A 20,494-nucleotide genomic window follows, 5' to 3' on the forward strand; every position below is an offset into this window, starting at 1 on the left:
GATGAGAATACATTAAACCGAGAAGCTTCTGCACCTCAAAAGAAATAGTGCCCAGGGTACAAGAGTCACCCACCAAGTGGGAGAAACTATTCACCCAACACCCATCAGATAAGGGGTTAATATCCAAAATATACAGGGCACTGACAGAACTTTACAAGAAAAAAAACATCTAATCCCATCAAATAATGGGGAGAAGAAATGAACAGACGGTTTGATAAAAAAGAAATACAAATGTCCAAATGGCATATGAAAAAATGCTCTTCATCACGAATCATCAGGGAGATGCAAATCAAAACAATGATGAGATACCACCTCACACCACAGAGATTGGCACACATCACAAAGAATGAGAACAATCAGTGCTGGCAGGGATGTGGAGAGAGAGGAACTCTTGCCTACTTCTGGTGGGAATGCTGTCTAGTCCAACCTCTATGGAAAGCAATATGGAGATTCCTCCAAAATCTGGAAATTGAGCTCCCATTCGACCCAGCTATTCCACTCCTAGGGATATACCCTAAGAACACAATAACACAACACAAAAACTGCTGCAGACTTTTTTCATAGTTAGATAAAAGTCCCTGAAGCAAACCTTAGTGGGTTTATTTTTCCACTGGGAATCAAGCGGATGCACGAGCGGACGAATATGAAATATGAATTATGAAATATGAAATAAATGAAACCACACAGAATTACATGGTGAAAACAAGAGGTGAGGGAGAGGCCAGAGAGAGGCTTTATTTCTTGAATCGGGCCTTCTATAGACGGATTTTTGGAGCGAAGCCAGGGAGAAAAGAAAAGGGGATGAACCAATGAGATCAGAGCTAGAATTAGCATATGAAGAGACAGGTAAAGAGAAACCAGATACCTTTAAGGAAATGGGAGGAGAGAGATCACAGAAGAGCTCAGCAGGAGACTTTTGGCGGGCTTTGGTACTGACATTTCTTTGTCTGTAGGAGAGCTGAGGCTGGATTTCTATAGTGGCCAAATATAGAAAGATGTAATGTTACAGCATGTTGGAATTATCGCCAATGATCCACGCAAAGGGTCAAGTGACTGACTTCGCTAAGTGGGCCTTTTGGCAAATAATTCTTTTAGAAGAGGAAAGCCCTGCACCAGGGAAGGAAAAGACCACGTCTGGTGTGTGCTTTCCCTGAGATGGGATGTAACAAAAAAAAAAAAAAAAAACCCTTTCTCACCCCTATATTTATTGCAGCATTATCCACAATAGCCAGGCTCTGAAAATAACCAAGATGCCCTTCAACAGACGAATGGCTAAAGAAACTGCGGTACATATACACAATGGAATATTATGCAGCCATCAGGAGAGATGAAGTCATGAAATTTTCCTATACATGGATGTACATGGAATCTATCATGCTGAGTGAAATAAGTCAGAGGGAGAGAGAGACACACACAGAATAAATAGTCTCACTTATCTATGGGTTTTAAGAAAAATAAAACTCATTTTTGCAACAATCCTCAGAGACAATGAGAGGACGGCTAGAACTTCTAGCTCACTTCATGTAGCTCACCATAAAGAGTGGTGAGTGCAGTTATAGAAATAACTACACAGAGAACTACCATAATCATGTGAATGAATGAGGGAACTGGAAAGCCTGTCTAGAGTACAGGTGGGGGTGAGGTGGGATGGAGGGAGATTTGGGACATTAGTGGTAGGAATGTTGTACTGGTGAAGGGGGTGTTCTTTACATGACTGAAACCTAATCACAATCATATATGTAATCAAAATGTTTAAATAAAGAAAAAAAGATTTCAAAAAAACCTTGAAATTTGCTGCTTTATAGCTTTTCTGGCTCTAATATGAGAAAAAAACAAAATATTGTTCATTAAAAATAATTTTTGCGTTGAAGAAAAGCGAATAAAATTGCCAGACTAAAGAATTACAGAAAAATGGTAATTTTGTCTATTTTTAACACACCAATTGACCATATTTCTAGAACACTGAAGCAGTTCAATTCTCAACATTCATAACAATTTAAGTATTTGAACAATTGCTAGGGTTTTATATTTCTCTCAAGAACAAAACCATACAGATTACTCAAAGCACAGCATGTACTTACAGGAAAAAGACTGAAAACAAAGTCCATAAAGTCCAGTGACCTGTAAATAAAATAGCAACCAAATGAAATTTTGGGGTATATTTCATAAGATTTATAGTTTTCCCTCCTTTGGGCAGTAGTCAGAATTTGTGTCTAAAGAAACATGGATCAGCTGTAGAAGCCAATGCTCCATATGTTCATAATAAATATTTTTCTACATACAAAGACACTATTCTAGCAGTTAGTAATCTCTGTCAATTCAAATAGCAATGTGTCATTTAGTGACAGAATCTCTTCCTCTTAGGAAAAGCAGAGGGGAGGACTGGGACCCAATATAGGTGAATCAGATCTCTCATTTGTTCATGGGGGGAGGGCCACTTCCAGTGGTGTTCAGGGGTTACTCCTGGATCTGCATCAAGAAGCACTTCTGGCAGGCTCAGGGGACATATAGGATGCCGGGGATCAAATGTGGTTCAGCCGCTTGCAAGCAAACGCCCTACTCATTGTGCTATTGCTGACTTCCTCTTTTTTACTTTTTTTTAAAAATATTTTTCATTGAGACCAATGTGAATTACAAGTCTTTCACAGTTGTATGTAAGGTACATAGTGATAACAGTCAATACCATCAGTGTTGACCTCCCTCTGCGATAGTTTCCAGCATGCATCCCATACCTCTACCCTCAGACCCCTGAACTGCTAGTCCCTTTTGTGTATAGCTTGTTGTAGTTTGGGTCTCTTGACTCTATTTTTGTTGACTTTGAATTGGGTATTTAGGTCTGACCATTTTTTATTTCCACATAATGCTTCTGAGACCACTTGGCCCCGGATACCATTCACTTTTTTTTTCTCAATTTGTAGAAACATATAGAAATATGAGGCAGAACAAGATTATTCATGGTCTATGGTTCTGTTTAAAAATAAAGCATCTGGGGCCCCTGTTGGATAAATAAATAGAAGAAAAAAATAAAAAGAATAAGAAAAAAAGCAATTGCAAACCATTATGGATCATTGGGTTCCTATTTGAAAAATTCAAAAATTATGTCATAAGCTGGGGTACTCCAGTGGGGTAGGGCACTCACTTTGCAAACAGCCAATTCAGGTCCAATCCCTAGCATCCATATGAAGCCCTGTGCACTGTAGGGAGTAATTCCTAAGTGTAAAGCCAGAGTAACACCTGAGCACTGTGGGGTGTGGCCCAAAAGCTCTCTCTTTCTCTCTCTCTCTATATATACATGTATCATATATATATAATAAGAATATTTTGATGCACCTGACCATAAAATACATACAGTCTTTAGATAAGGAAAACAAGAGATGTCAGAGATGACAGCTGGGAACAATCAGCCTGTGAGACCAAAGTATATTTGCAATACACTGGTCCACAGCTGGTTAAACACATTTACAAATATATATATATATATATATATATATAAAGTCCCCTGCACTCAGGCTTTAGTTCCAGGCAGCATTCACTCCATAAGACACTCAGACATTTCCCTTCACCTTTTGGTGGGGGAAAGTGTATCTTATGGTATGAAAAATAAGGTAAGTAACAAACCTAGAATATTTACCTTTTTTAAAATTTTTATTGTGACCAAAGTGCATTATAAATCTTTCACTGCATCATTTATGGTACATAGTGACAATGAACGAGGGGCATTCCCACCACCAGTGCTGTTCTCCCTTCGCCCCTGTTCCCAGTATGCATCACATATTTCCCTCCTCTACCCCCCAGTATGCTAGTGCAACTGGTCTCCACTTTACAGCTTGTTGTAGATTGAGCATCTATTCCACTGTCATTGGAGATAAAAAGGATAAGAAAAAGGGAAGAAAAAAATTTGGTGCAACTACCAAAAAAAGAAAGGAGAGAGAAAAGAAAGAAAAGAAAAATGGAAGAAAATAGGAAAAAAATGGACCCGGCAAATAAAAATAAAAATAAATCTCTAAATAATAACCACAAGAGTGAAAAAGAAAGAGAAAAGTGGAAGAAAAATAAAGTCAAAAACTAACAAATCAAAACAAAACAAGAAAAAGTATGGAGTGGTAGGGTTTGGCATTCCCCCCACTTTTTTTTTTTTTTACATAGGCACAGTAAGCATTGGGGAAGAAAGGGAATTCCCGTGGCCTAAGAGATTCAGGGTTTCTCCATCCTTGAAGCATACCATCATGGGATCAATCCCTGGCTCCATATATACTCATTACCCCATCCCAAAGGCTTTTTTGTGATGCCAGGAAAGTTTCCTCTCAGTTGTGTGTGAAAAAATCAAGCCACTGTAGCTAGCGATCTTGGTATTTGCACAGGTCTTTTTTTAAAAAAAGATATCTATTATATACTTAAAATAAAAAGGTCTCTTCTTAAAAAAAAAAAAACAGAAAACTTAAGTAAAGAGAAAATCATACCTTTTATTCTCTGATGGAGTCTGAGGGATTTAAGATTGTATTTAAAGTTCTATGGTTAGGAAAGAAAATGGGAACACTAGTGGCAGGAAGTGAACATTGCTAAAGGGACTGATGTTGAAACATCATGCATGTCAAACTCAATCATGAATAATTATTTTAATTACAAGTCTTTCAGTTATATTTAAGGTACATAGTGACAGTGAATTAGAGCAATTCCCCACCACCAGTGTTGACCTCCCTCCGCCACTGCTCCCAGCAAGCATCCCATACCTTTACCCTTAGCCATGTGGACTGCTTAATATAACAGGTCCCTTTTGTGTATAGCTTGCAGTAGTTTGGGTCTCTTGATTCTATTGTCATTGACTTTGGGTTAGGTACTTTGGTCTGATAATTTTAAATTTCCATTCAAGGCTCATGTGACTGATTTGCCCCTGGCACCATCTACTTTTTTTTTTTTCAATTTGTAGGGAAACATAGAAATATGATGCAGAACATGTTCTGTTCTATGGTTCTGTTAAAAAAATAAAGAAGAAAGCAAGCAGGAGTCTCTTTCTAGAAGCTATAAATATAAATTTAAAGGAAGAGGGGCCACGGAGAGATAGCACAGTGGCGTTTGCCTTGCAAGCAGCCGATCCAGGACCAAAGGAGGTTGGTTCGAATCCCAGTGTCCCATATGGTCCCCCTTGCCTGCCAGGAGCTATTTCTGAGCAGACAGCCAGGAGTAACCCCTGAGCACCGCCGGGTGTGGCCCAAAAACCAAAAAAAAAAAAAAAAGAAGAAGAAGAGGGGCCAGAGAGATAACACAGCAGTAGGGCATTTGCCTTGCATGCAGCTGATTCAGGACGAACTTTGTTTCAAATCCTGGTATCCCATATAGTCCCCTGTGCCTGCCAGGAGCTATTTCTGAGCTCAGAGCACAGAGAAACCCCTGAGCACCAATGGGTGTGAACAAAAAAAAAAAGGAAGGACAGGAGAGGACAGGAGAGGAGAGAGAGAGAGAGAGAGAGAGAGAGAGAGAGAGAGAGAGAGAGAGAGAGAAGGGAGGGAATAGGGATAGGGGAGGGAGGGAGGAAGGAAGGGAGAAAGAAAGAAAGAAAGAAAGAAAGAAAGAAAGAAAGAAAGAAAGAAAGAAAGAAAGAAAGAAAGAAAGGAAGGAAGGAAGTAAGGAAGGAAGGAAGGAAGGAAGGAAGGAAGGAAGGAAGGACGGAAGGAAGGAAGGAAGGAAGGAAGGAAGGAAGGAAGGAAGGAAGGAAGGAAGGAAGGAAGGAAGGAAGGAAGGAAGGAAGGAAAGAAAGAAAGAAAGAAAGAAAGAAAGAAAGAAAGAAAGAAAGAAAGAAAGAAAGAAAGAAAGAAAGAAAGAAAGAAAGAAAGAAAGAGAAGGAAGGAAGGAAGGAAGGAAGAAAAGAAAGAAAAAAAGAAAAGAAAGAATAAAAATTTTAAAAGGGGGAGCTGATGTGGCAGTTTTTTTTCTTAATTCAATTTTTCTTCAAGCACTCTGACCCACCTCATAAGGGTCAAGCCTCCAGCTACAATCTATGAATAGATCTCTAATGCCTGTCTAAAATTGGGTGTTAGTTTGTATGCAGTGTACTCCTCTATGTTTGCCTAATCTATATTGTAAATAATTCATGTCCATATTGTTTATAACCCCTGTAATATATTATCCCTCCTCCCCCAACCCCATTCAGAACTCCTCTATCCTCTCACCCTCCTTAATCCTGATTCGTTATCTCTCCCTATGAATAAAATTTTAATTCATGGTGGTGCAAAAAAAAAAATGAAAATAAAAAGAAAAGAAAAGGTCCAACAGTGTTTGTAGTAATCTAAGAGATAGATTAGACCTTCTAACCTTCTAATCTATCAAAGTACATCAGTATTCTTCAGATCGAGATTATTCTGAGAACAAAATGGTGAAACAGGCAGGCAAATGTCCTAGGAAAATTCTGGATCTGGGCCCGGAGAGATAGCACAGCAGCGTTTGCCTTGCAAGCAGCCGATCCAGGACCAAAGGAGGTTGGTTCGAATCCCAGTGTCCCATATGGTCCCCCGTGCCTGCCAGGAGCTATTTCTGAGCAGACAGCCAGGAGTAACCCCTGAGCAACGCCGGGAGTGCCCCCCCCCCAAAAAAAAAGAAAAGAAAAGAAAAAAAGAAAATTCTGGATCTAAGGAGTGAAGGCTAGTCCCCTTTCTTATTTTGAAAGGCAGAAAGCATTGCACCTGGGAATAGCTAGACAGCGTAAGGTGACTACATGATTTGGTGGACACTCTAGCTTTAACTGGTCAGGACATGTGTCACTCCAATCATTCTGTATTGTTGCTCAGTGTCTGACTAACTAGTGTTGTGATGAGATTTAGCCCAGATCTAGTGGTAGAAAGGCAAATCACTCAGCAATGGTCAAAACAGAGCTTGGCAAGGAGTTATCCCCCAACCTTAGATAAGTCTTAATTCTCTTAGTCCCCCAGAGAGAGATATTTTTCTGTGAATGAGGACAGTAGCACGGAACCAGGAAAGTTGGGCTGAGAGGTACAGAGAGAGTCATGGTCCTTTATGTCAGATCAAACTCAAGCCCTATTGAAAAAGATTGGTCCTATCATCGAACTTCACTTAGTTACAAGAAGCAATTATTCCATTCTTCTATTTGTTTTTTAAAGTATACTGGAAGTTGTATTTTTGTTTGTTTTCTTTTTGATTCAGAGTGGCAGCAACTTAAATTCAAAATCTCCAAAATGTATTAACTTTAGACACTGAGAGTAGCACATAGTCATGTAAGTGATAATGTTCTGGACCCCAATTGTTACATGGGGGATCCAGGCACTGGGCAGCCTAGTTCTGCTGATCATATCCAAATATTATGGACTTGATTTTCTAGGCATGGGGCCCAGGAACCTGTTTCTTAAAAATAACAAAACAAAACAAAAAAAAAACATGCACGCACACAAAAAAAATACTCAATATAATTAGTATTTGAGGCCAAGTTTTGGAAATGACTGGCTCTGCAAAATTAAAATGTTTGACTGTCAAGACCATAAAGATGTCAATCAAGATCATGGCTCACCTGGCTTCATATTGCTCATCAATACAAAACAGCTGAATACAAAAAGCAGAGGCAGCTCCTTTGTAGACTGGGCGGAAGGAACTGGTGTCAGGCATCAAGATAGGTGTTAAACTGGGTTGGCTGAAGGGTTGATCTGATTCACCCACAGAGGAAATTGAACTGACTCTTCTGAACTAAATAGAGCAAAAAGAAAGGCTTTAAAAAGCAAGAAAAACTAAAGCAAAAACTTAATCAATTGCCTGATAATTAATGGGTTAGTGGCAGTATTATCTCTACATCATACTGTTCTTAGGACAGATGTAACTATCTCCCATGAAACAAATCCTGTGTGTGTGTGTGATGTGTGTGTGTGTGTGTGTGTGTGTGTGGTATGTGGTATGTGTTTGTACAAAGAACCCAGATCTTCCACATTCTAGTTATGTGCTGTATCACTAATTCGCATCCTAAATCCAGTCTTTGGAGACATCGATATTATAAAGAGAGGTGAAACAAGTCTGTACACTTGATTGGTAGATGACAGAAAATGAATAGTTTCAGCTAACTTTTCAGAGGGATCCATATTTTAACTGCATCAATGGAAAGAGATTAAGGATTTATTGATTTTATAAGCCCAATACTTCTTTCTCCAAAAGTGTTTTCCTAATGACTTTGGCTGCAAGAACTTTTGGACCTTGGGCCTGCTGGGGCAATTTAGTGGAAGGTAGAGCCATCCATGGTAACTCCAATATCCAGGAACCACCTTGAAAATTAACATCAATGGGGCCCAAGCTGTGGCACAAGCAGTAGGGCATTTGCCTTGCACAAGGCTGACCCAGGACAGACCTGGGTTCGATCCCCAATGCCCCATATGGTCCCCCAAGTCAGGAGCAATTTCTGAGCACGTAGCCAGGAGTAATCCCTGAAAATCACCGAGTGTGGCCCAAAAAAAAAAGAAAAAAAGAAAGAAAAATAGAAAATTAACATCAAGTACTCAGGTCTCACTCACTTTAGAAACAGTTAAGGTGTTATAGCTCAGAAGAAAATAATTCATGCTAAGATCCTAATCAGAATTCTTTTAAAGTAAATAGTGCATACATGTTGTAAATTTTAAATTACATAATTACTAAAAAGTTTTCCAAGAAAAACAGATTCCTCTATTCCCTGATCTTCCTCTCCCCCACTAACTAACACTTTCACCTTTGGTTTACTGGCATTCTATATTTCTAAATATGTGATATTTCTTATATTCCAATTCTAAATATGTATTGGAATTTTTCTCTTGGAGATTCATGTGGTGGGAAAATATACCCTCTTGCCTTCTTTCCCACATTGAATCTCCCTCAATATAATCATAGCACGATTGACAGTTGAGGGGCCAGAGGAGTGGCATGGAGCGATAAGTCATCTGCCTTGCTGGCACTTGCCTAGGACAGACCACGGTTCAACCCTCTGCATCCCATATGGTCCCCCAAGCCAGGAGCAATTTCTGAGCACATAGCCATGAGTAACCCCTGAGCGTCACCAGGTGTGGTCCAAAATAACAACAAAAAAAAAAATTAACAGTTGAATCATTAAGCACTGACTTCGTTATAATGATTTAGGCGGTATTTGCCACTGCTGGGCAAAGAAATGTAAAGTGATAAAGCTCTATTTTAGTGCTTTGTTTTGATTCACTTCATTTCCTCACTTTCCTCACAGATTTGTCTAACTTCTCAGGTATCTGTCATTACTACTTACCTTTAATAAGTAAATAGACATTTGAAATAACCTTCGAATTTCACTTATTCTTTTCCCCTCCTCCAATCTATTCTTGTTCTGTTGTCAGCTGTCCACCTATATTTTATTTTTGTTTATTTTGTTCACAAGGTTTTTAAAAATCATTCTAATTTCTTAAAAGCAACTGTGGCTGGTAAGTAAAATTCAACAGTCACAGATTAAGGTACTTTTGGGAGCAAATTTAAGATAAATTTGATACTTTATCAGTAATATTGATTATTGATAAATATTCCCCTCAAGAGACATCATCTGAAGCCCTTTTATTTGTCCTGTTAGTTGTGGGGGGAAATAAAATTCCCCAAGTCTCTGTTTGAAGGTCTTTAATAATTAAAACAAAAGCCCTTAATAATATTCATGACCTAATTTCCATAAACTATTAATAAGTAAACTTACAGGGCAAAAGACTTGTAGAGGTCACTAAATTAAGGAGATAACTCTGGATTATATGGGTGCACCCAATGAAATTATTAATAAATATCCAAATAAAAGAGGCAAGAAAGTCAGTGAAATTAGAAAAACAATAAATCACTCAGTAGAACCAGCACACTTCTGTCTGCTTTGCAGACAGAGGAAGGGGCCACAGCTTAGGAAATGCATGTAACTTCTAAAACCTGGCAAAATAAGAGACTGGATTCTCCCTTTTAACCTCCAGAAGGAATATAATATTTTACTTCTATCTCTAGTAGATATGGTTTGAGTACCTGATGTCAGGAAGTGTAAGATAATACATTTATGTTATTTAAACTCACTTGATTTGTGAACATTTATAAATCAGTGAGAAAATTAATATACAGATATGGTTTGTAACATGTAGAGCACCTTGTGGTAAGGGAAAAGAGGCAGGATTCCTCCATTTCAAATAAAAAAATTCCCTTAATCTTCATCTTTCTGTCCTCATAACACAGATAGAATAACTCGGATAGAATAAGATGAACATGAATTTGCAGTTGCTTCTCTCTTCTCCTTAGGAAAGAACCAAAGTCATTTCCTTTGGTGAATGCTTAAAAGCTAAGTAGTATCTGCAAGGAATCTACTGTTCTGGACCCTCCATCTTGGACTGTCAGACTCCTCACTTTAACCTGCCTTTTGCAGATGCTCCCAACCCTGGCTATTTGTGGATATAACTGGAGAGGTCCCACTGTTCATGAAGGCATTTGACTTTCACCTTCCTCGGCTGGGCTAAGCCAGTGTAAATGCCTCCATTGATTTCTTGATTCTGAACATTTCAAAGGACTTACCTTCCAATATTACCTCTTCTAGCCTTGTTGTCTTTGTGGATTTGTGCTTCTTACTACTTTACTGTTATTTTAGAGGATTTCTCCAGAGAGAGGGGAGATAAACATGGAAGATTGATCCACCTGGCTTGATCTCAATGCCCTCTGGGTTCCAGTAAGTCAAAGGCCCTGAAGACTATTCTAACCAGCCCTCCACATCCTTCTTTGGGTATAGAGAGGAACAGCTACCCTCTTACAAACAGTGGCTATAAAGTGCCCACCTTTTGCAGTCTACCTCAGTCTTAGCTCCCTATGGCAGAAAGAATGAGTGTTGCAAGTTTCTCCAGGAACAAACTTGAAATTTATTTGGAAAGTAATGCCCAAAAGTCCTGAGGGGTCTGGGGAAGTATGACTAGGAATAAAAGGACACTGATATAGAATGTTTACTGAGGGGTCACCAGTGTAGACACAATACCTCAGTAAGAAGTGCCCCTCAGAGTTACCTCAGATGGATGCATATTCTTCATTGGCTGCTTCTGGTCTCTGACCTGTCCACAGGCAAGCAACCAAGGAAGTTGTAGGCACTTGAGTCCCCATCCTCAAGAAATAAGGAAGAAGGTGTCTGGGAAATTCAAATGTAAGCTCCACAGCAAAAGCTAAAAGTTAAGATGGATCCTGTGCTTGCCTCTTGTGCTCTCTTCCTAGCAACAAACCCTACTCCATAGAAGCAAGTTCTCACCTTTTTCTCAACACTCAGTCTGAGACTGAAGAACCTTAGCCAAAGAATAGGCTTGCTCCCAGGATAGTGTATATGGAACCCAGTAAAGGGAATGAGAAGTCCATTTCCATTACAAGCTAATGTTTTGTTCTCTACTCCCACTCTAGTCACAAAAATGTTATTTCTAACCCAGAAGGGTCACTATCAAAGATGTTAACACTGCCTAGCCAGAATTTGAAAGAGATATTACCAGAACCCGAGACACATATGAATAATATAACACATATAGGCTGGGTATATGAGCATATGTGTATGTTTATGTTACAGTGTTGAAAATAATCTTTCACTAATGTTTTGTCCTTCAAAAATGTTTTTCTTTGGGTAATGTGAAAAAGGTGAGAAATAAATAAAACTGCTATAAATGCCTGATGTAGAAAATGTGACTTCTCAGACCAGGTTGTGCAAGAAATTAATTAAAAAGAATTAATTAACCAGAGCAAATAGTACAATTGGTTGCACTCTTGCCTTGAACATGGCTAACTCCAGTTCAATCTCCAGGATCCCTATTTGGCCCAGACCTCACCGGAAGTAGTTCTTGAGCAAAGCTGCATGTGGCATATCCCTCCCCCCACCAAAAAAAAATAAGAAAAAAAGAATGGAAGGCTTTTTGAAGTAGCTTCTAAAGAAGATGGCAGGTATTAAATGAAAAAGAAAGGGAGATGTAGAGGAACAGAAAGACAGATGGGGATACAGCCAAGAGTGAACCAGTAAATTAGCAGAGCCCTAAACAAGACATACCTCTGTTTCATTAACTTCAAACTGGGACTCTGGTGAAAGTACTTCCAATTCAGTTTCATTCCCAATTTTCTCCTGTAAATAACAATAGCAAGACATGAGAGTTAATAATACCCACACAGGTTCAGAAGTTCCACACAAGTTCTGAAGTGAGTAGAGAAGCAAATTTCACTCTCATTGTGTGATAGTGGGAAAGTTAATGATCTTATTTTCCTCATCTGTAAAAATACCAGAGGAAAATTTCTACCTGACTAAGTTAAAAAGATAAAATAAGGGTAGGTAAGGAGGTAAACAGATGTTTATTATAGCACTATTGCCTCTTAATTATTGGGAAATGTTAGTACTTCCATTTTTCTTATTTTGTGTAACTTAAATACTGTACTAGATTTATAGAAATAGTTTCTTAAAGTATATTATACATACCACAAATTTCATGACGTGTACCTTTAAAAAAGTTTTGAGGGGTCAGAGAGATGCATTACAATATTGCTTGCCTTATAGACCTCACATTTATCCCTGGCACTACGTATGGTCCCCTGAGTAGCACCAGGAGATCTCTGAGCAGAGCAAGAAATAAAATGTGGCTTACAGATCTTATTAATACAGTTGGGTATAGCTCCCAAACAAAGAAACCTATGCGCCCATAAGGCATACCCTAATAAAAATAATGACATATAGACCATTGCACTAATTTCTCATGTTTCTCTGGGTCATTCCTTCACCTTTTAATCTTCCAATTTCAGAAAAACCTTGATTTTCTTTTTATCACTATAGATTGTGCATGATCTGTTTCTAGAACTTCTGTTCAGTGTTTTGACCAAAACATCATTACTTTACTGGGTTGATTGGGGTGAGGGTGGCAGAGGTTGTGGTGAGGAGATAGGTATTTTAATATACAACATTATATTAATTTGAAGTATTCAACCTAATGACTTGACATGACAGTTATACATATTATAAAATGATTACCAGAATAATTCTAGCTAACATCTGTCACAAAACATAATTTTTTTAATTTTCTGAATGAGAAATTTTAAGATCAATTCTCTTAACCACTTTCAAGGCAGTATTATGAACAGTGGTTGAATTATTCTACAAAGAACCCCATGATTTAGCTAATAATATAACAACATTTCCATGCTTCATAATTTGTATATCTTGACTCCTTTCATTCATGTCAACATTCCTTCCCATTCCCATCTCTGATATCCACCAGTATATTTTTTATCTAGGAACTCAAGTTTTTTTCTTAATTCCACATGTAAGTTAGATCACTTGGTATTTGTCTTTGACATTTCACAGCATAAAACTTTGAAGATCTAAATGTTGTCAAAATTGACACTATTTCATTGTTCTTTAAAGACTAAATAATAATCCATGGGAATATTATTATTCTACAAAATAATATTCAAGACCAAAAGTATATATTGATTCTCATATTATCCACTGAATGGATAGAATATTTCTATAGCTATTTTTCAATTACCAATAAATTCAGGGTGACAGATATCTTTTCAAATTAATGTTTTTGTTTTCTTTGGATCAATAGACAGAAGTAGTACTCTTGGGTCATAGAGTAGTTTTGGTTTTATTTTTTGAGGGGTCTCCTTACTATTTTCTAACCTCACTGTGTCAATTGACAAAACTAGCAATGTAACACAAGGATTCACTTTTCTTCATATCCTTGCCACTACCTGTTATCTCCTATCTTTGAAGATGGCAATGCTAGTGGATGTAAAGCAATACCTCATTGTAATTTTGATTTACTTACTTCTTGATGACTAACAATGTTGCACATCTTTTAGCCTATTCTGGGTCACTTATTTGTACTTTAGAAAAATCTCTGTTCTGAGCTTCTAAATATTTTAATAAATATATGTGTGGTTTCTTTCTACTTAATTGCATGAGTTCTTTACATACTTCAGATATTAATTGATATTAATATTGTTGTTGACTTTGGCTTGGATATTTAATTGTCTTTTTATCCTCCAGCAATGCATCTGAGACCACTTGGCCACTGGCTCCCATCCTTTCTTTTTTCCTTTTTTCTTAATTTTATAATAAAAATGCAGAAATATGAGGTAAAATAAAACAATCCATGTCCCAAGTTTCTCTAGAAAAAGGTGGAAGCCCTATTTAAAGGATAAAAAAAATAAAAAGAAGAAAAGGGAAAAAAGAGTGAGTATGGCAGTTTTTTTGCCAGCACAGCAAAAGTTGGGGAAAATAGAAAAGAAAAATCTTTGGCCTAAAGTAGAACCTACAAGCATCTTGCCATAAGACCAGCTCCAGGCTCCAGGCATACTAAGTTGTCTAACCCCAAAATCTTTCTTTGTGGTTCCAGTAAATGCTCTTCTCAATCACAGTTCTCGAAGTCAGGTTTCTGTAATTAGGTATTCTGGTTTTGCACAGATCCAAGGTCAAAATGAGGGTGTCATGGAGTGTTCACTGATTTCATCTCACTGTTATGTGGTGATGCAAGGAACTCTGCCCTGTAAGCAAGTTGTTGTTTCCAAGTTGTCAGGGTAATTTTTGTCTTTATTAAGATTGTTTTTGTCAAAAATACAAGAAAAAAATACAAAAAAAAAGATTATTTTTGTCTAGTAGGATCTTTTGTGGTACAAGAAAAAATATTAAGATTACTTCCTCTATTTCTCAGGGAAAATTCAATTTAATTGTGATAGGGGTTACTGCATTGAATCTATATATTACGTTGGGTAGCATTAGTATTGCTATTTTAGCACTATTAATTCTTCCAATCAATCAACAGATAATATATTCATTTATGTCTTCTTTGATTTGCTTTCAAAATACAGTTTTTCATTTGACAATAGTCCCTATTCTAAAATGCACAGTCTAAAATTAATAAAACTATACTAGTTTTCTGTTGATAGGCTATATTTTAAATTCTTCTAATGTAAGCCTATTGTATCTTTATGTAAGTATTTAAAAATCTATATAACCAAGAATTACTTTTTTAATTATATATATATTTGCTTTTTGCTTTGCTATTATTTTAAAATTACTTATGTTTCAGACATATCTGTACATACCACACCTTACCAAAATATTTTTGGGAAACTCATACCCAGTGATGATGATAATGTTAATAATACCATGTTTGTGCTTAGGATCAAAAGGATTCACTGAGTGCAAAGCAAGTGCCTTAGCTCTTGAACTATCTTTTCAGCCCTTTATCCTTCATAATATTTCTTTGTCACTCACCATTAAAAATTGACCCCCCCCTCTTCATCTGCCATTTTTAATTGAGATATTTAAGTTCCATTTTTATTTAGTTATAGTGAAATTAGTTTCTGTTATTTCATTCTTGCCAAAGACCCATGCTAATTTTTTAACTCCATTAATCAATTTTATTTCCTCAATCTAATCTATACCATGTAATCGTTAGTTCCCTCTTCTGGCATGTTTCCCTTCATCATTTTTTGCATACTAAATTATGGGAATTTCCTTTACCCTGCCATGTCAATAGCTCTTGAAGGCTGAAACTGTGTATGATGTCAAGGCTCCCTCTACCACCCAGTAGAATGCTTGATTGGCAAGCACCCAAACTCCATGCAGAGAATAAACAAAACAAGTTTTGTTTTCTTCAGACCCTCTTCCTACTTTTTTTTTTTTTGGTTTTGGCCACACCTGGCAGTGCTCAGGGGTTACTCCTGACTATCTGCTCAGAAATAGCATGGAGGTAAGGCATTTGCCTTTCATGCAGTAGGTCATCGATTCGAATCCTGGCGTCCAATATGTTCCCCCATGCCTGCCAGGAGCAATTTCTGAGCATGGAGCCAGGAATAACCCTGAGCACTGCCGGGTGCGACCCAAAAACCACAAAAAAAAAAGAAAAGAAAAGAAATAGCTCCTGGCAGGCACGGGGGATCATATGGGACACCAGGATTCGAACCAACCACCTTAGGTCCTGAATTGGCTGCTTGCAAGGCAAATACCGCTGTGCTATATCTCTGGCCCCATTCACTTCCTACTTCTAGCATTACCAGCCCATAGTCTCTTCTCTAAGCAAAAGGAAACAAATAACAAATAAGCAAATAAGTAAATAAATAAGCAACTATATTTTTTCTTGTCTCCTGGATTCAGGGAATGAGTGAGAAAGAAGTTAGAGATTCCACTCTCTCTGTATTCTTAAATATAACTAGGCCCTGATTTGTCTGATATAAACACTGAGCCTCTCTTTCCACTGGGGGGAAAGGGTTGATCTTCTGACCTTAATGTCTGTGGGGCATTTTCATTATTAGATGTTAGAACTTCCCATAGAAGACACTAGCAACTGCGATCACTCTGGCATCACACAGACCTGGCTGATGGTTTGTTACCTGGATGCTTTCCATCAGCTCTGAAGTTGCAGGTTCTTGAAGTTTCTCCACTCGTTTCAGAGACCCATCGCTGCCACTTCTCACCTCAGAATCTTTGATAGAAAGAGTTGGCATCAGAACAGAAACAGATCCTCAGGAATGGCAGAACTGAACTGAATATAGCAAGGCAATATGTTTTCAACTAGAGCATGTCTGAAGACTTATATTGCAGAAGGCAGAAACATGAGGTGGGAAGAGTAGGGTCTTCACACCAAGCCCATTTCTGCCATGTGAGTGCTTGCCTTCACAATAAGATAAAATGATCCCTGTCCCAGTGGGAACTGCAGAAAAAAAATTTTCGCTGGGAATGGGCCAGTACCTGATCCCAAGAGACCTGGAGCTCTGCCAGTTACTGATCTACATGATCCTTTCATACTGGCCCCCATAGACGCTCACAAACAACCACTCATCAACTTCCTGGATGGCATGTTTGAAGACATTTTCAGACAGAATGTGAAAAGACTTCAGTTTGCAACATCTGTGCTATCTAAATGTCAAAGACCTGCAAAAGGGCTGCTTTCTCTGTTAGAAAATAGTGTGAACCTGCACGAGTAGGTTACTATTTCTGCTTTTCTGATTTCTAAGAAAGAACTGGAGCTATGCAATACTGTAGTTTATTTTTACTAAAAAATGGTTGAAAATTTTTCCCATTCTAAAAAATATTGTTTCTTTCCTTCCTTCCTCTTTCCTTCCTCCTTATTCCTTCCTTCCTCCTTCCCTCCTCCCTTCTCTTCCCTCCCTCCTTCCCTTCATTTTTCTTCCAGTCATTCTCCTTGCTCTCATCTATTTTTCCCTTCTTTCCCTTCCCACTTTCCCCTTTCTCCTGTCCCAAGTCCTCCTTTCAGGATCACTGCTAAGGAACTTCCAACAATGACAGCTTCCCATAGCTTGAGCTCAGGCTATAGATCTCCTTGCAGATTGCCTCTTCTTGGAAGTGTCTTAACAGCAGGAACTAGCTCCTCATCTTTTTGGTTTTTTGTTTTTTGTTTTTTTGAATCATCATGTTAGATACCATCAGGACAGAATAAGCAATTCCTGTCTGCTTCCATCTCTCTCACTGTTTTTTTTTTAGTATCAGCCATGAACAGTGTTCCTGTAAATTCCACTCAGCCCCCAAATTCCAGACTACTCATATCCTGTACATGTTTCTGGCCAAAATCATAGAGAAATAAATTGTATATGTAGGGAAGTCTAAAGAAATTCTTTATACTTTATAGGCACATAATGTAGGAAGTATTATGAGAGAGAATCACAACCTTGCCTAATAGCCATATCTGTTGACAGAAGAAAAAAACATCACAGATAGGAACAAAGACAGAAATATGTCCTTTGGGGTGGGGGGAATGCCTTGGAGAAAATAAGCCATATTTATCTTTAGTTCCTGAATATATTCTGCACTCTGCAAAACTTTTAAGACAGGGCTTCAAAAATTGCTTCTGACATGACAAAACAGCAGTACACTCCAGGTTCATTTACATTACACTTGATATATGAGATTCAAACTGCTAAAATACACAGCTTGGTGAAAATCTATATACACTGATCCCATGTAACAACCACCCAGATGAATTTCTAAAGCATTTCCAGTATCCAAGTTTCCTTACTCTTCTTTCCAGTCAATACATTTCTTTAAAATAGCATCTCTTCTCATTCTACCATCACTGATGGTTTACTTACTCAGCAGCAATTCTTTTGAATTTGGGGGCGGGGGTGAGGATTAACAAAAACTAATGTCAATAGCTAACTATTTATTAAGTTGTAAATTTCCTAATTTAAAATTTTAAATTTGAAGAACTACATAAAATGCAATAATTAAGATGAGATTACTAGAGAGAAACTTTGAAGAAACAATTTGATTTGTAATGAAGTAATGACCCTGTGACTTAACTGCAATCTAATGCTTGTGAGGCAATTACTAACTACAATGGCTAATTGCCCTGGCTAAACTGTCCTGGGGAGTTATATTTGTTATTAAGCAGCTGCTGTGCTCCATCCCCAGAGGTGGCTGCATTTCATCACTGGGTAAGGGTGATGCTTCATCTCTCTTACCTTGGTCTCTCAGGTCTTATAAGGTTTAATTAATGTTCATAATGCACCCTGAGATTCTCAAATGTGGGTGCTATCCCAGGGAAAAGTTGAGGCAGTGGTATTATATGACACACAACTAAAAACACAACTGATGTTGCAAATTTAATTGTTATTCCATTGCTTCATCACCTAAGTAACTTGAAAATCACAAATCAGTGTTTAATTCTAATGGGAGTGAAGGCAGAATTCCTAAGTAGGATTGCTTATCTAAAGTGGGCTTGCTTCAAAAGCTGTAGGTAAAGGCCCCTTCTATTTATAGGCTGCTCCAAAGGTATGCCACTTAGATTTATAATGTTATGCTTTTTTTCTTAAAAAGGCTTCCAACTACGCAGACATAAGCCCCAAAAGTCTTGAACCTACCCTAATCATTATCTAGTAAGAAATGTATAGGAAAATAAAATAATACATTCTGGATGTGTTAGGAATAAATAATGATGTGATCTGGTGTTTTCTACACAAATTTAAAATATAAATCAAAAATCAAAAAAAAAATGGGGCTGGAAAGATAGCACAGCAGTAGGGCATTTGCCTTGCACATAGCTGACCCAGGACCAAACCTGGTTCAATCCCCAGCATCCCATATGGTCCCTGGAACCTGCCAGTATCATTTCTGACTGCAAAGCCAGGAGTAACCCGAATACCACCAGGTGTGGCCCAAAAAAAAACAAAACAAAAAAATTCAAAAAGGTTATCTTGTAAAATGAAATAAACTGACTCTAAAAAAATGAACATAGAAACAGTAATATAAATAAAAAGTGGACCAAATTTTCTAATAAATATTGAATTATAAAACCATAATTATTGATTAATAGAAATAAGACCAGTAGAAAAAAAGAAAAAGTCAACTAGTTATCAAATGTCAATGTATGTTTATGATATCACTTTAATTGAAAGAGGTAAATAAACTATATTAATACTGCTGACTAGCCAGCCATATGGTAAGAATTATTTTTACCCTTTATTTTATAACATATTCCCTCAATATTTATGATATGCTAATAGCCTAAGGATTTAAAATTATATTTTGAAATTTCTATAGAATATCTATGACATTGGAGGTAGAAAATGATTTCCTTAAAAATGTGAATAGCAGAGGAGGTCATAGAGTGGGTAGGGCATTTGCCTTGCACAGAGCTGATCTGGGTTTGATCCCTTGCATCCCATATAAATCACTCAGGAGTGATTCCTGAGTGAAGTGCCCAGAATAAACCCTGAACACATCCAAGTGTGGACACAAAATTAAATTTTACAAAAGTGCAAGGCAAGGTCATTAAAGAAAATACTAATCTGTTTGGTCATATCAAAATTGAAATATTCTGTCAAATAAAGTACCTTTTTTTTTGGGCCACATCCGTTTGATGCTCAGGGGTTACTTCTGGCTAAGCGCTCAGAAATTGCCCCTGGCTTGGGGGGACCATATGGGACGCTGGAGGATCGCTCCGTGGTCCTTCCTTGGCTAGCGCTTGCAAGGCAGACACTTTACCTCTAGTGCCACCTCTCCAGCCCCAAATAAAGTACCTTTTAAAAGTGTATATACATGGAAGATGCATTTGCAAAACATCTAATGGAAATTACAACTGAATTCCAGAAAACAAACCAAGAGGCAAAGGAAATTAATGGAAGATAGATATAAATGACCAATAAACATACAAAAAGTGTCCAATTTTAGCAATATTCTGAAATATACAATTAAAATAACGAGATCTTTTCTCCTACATCCTTACTGACAGAAGTTTAACATGTTGACATTATTTAGTATTGGAAGGCTCTAGAAAAAAATCTGGGGTAATGTCAGGACCTCCACACCTGGCAAGAATTCTGGGAATGCAGACTACAGATTGCCATGTTTTCAATGGGCCAATGAGACATGAACAATGATGTTTACTGCAGTATTATTTACCAAAACCAAATAATAGAAACTTTCAGGACCATCAAAGGATAAATGTGGCCTAATTCATACAGAAAATACTACACAGAAAGTAAAAGGGTGGCCCATGCCTACAACTATCAAGGTCAGTGTTACTCATAA

General features: G+C 37.7%; 1 protein-coding gene across 1 annotated transcript in view; it reads right to left on the reverse strand.

The window, feature by feature from the left end:
• Positions 1-20,494, reverse strand: part of CFAP61 (cilia and flagella associated protein 61) — a 391,053-nt gene that overhangs the window by 290,097 nt on the left and 80,462 nt on the right. The window contains exons 8-13 of the mRNA XM_049774327.1: positions 16,285-16,430; positions 15,419-15,426; positions 12,687-12,714; positions 12,138-12,171; positions 7,517-7,649; positions 2,082-2,121 (exon numbers count right to left, since the gene is read on the reverse strand). Of these exons, the coding sequence (XP_049630284.1) occupies positions 2,082-2,121; positions 7,517-7,649; positions 12,138-12,171; positions 12,687-12,714; positions 15,419-15,426; positions 16,285-16,430 (389 nt within the window). The remainder of the gene's footprint in view (positions 1-2,081; positions 2,122-7,516; positions 7,650-12,137; positions 12,172-12,686; positions 12,715-15,418; positions 15,427-16,284; positions 16,431-20,494) is intronic.

The sequence above is a fragment of the Suncus etruscus genome, chromosome 6 (genome assembly GCF_024139225.1).
Source record: "Suncus etruscus isolate mSunEtr1 chromosome 6, mSunEtr1.pri.cur, whole genome shotgun sequence".
In the NCBI taxonomy this organism is placed as follows: domain Eukaryota; kingdom Metazoa; phylum Chordata; class Mammalia; order Eulipotyphla; family Soricidae; genus Suncus; species Suncus etruscus.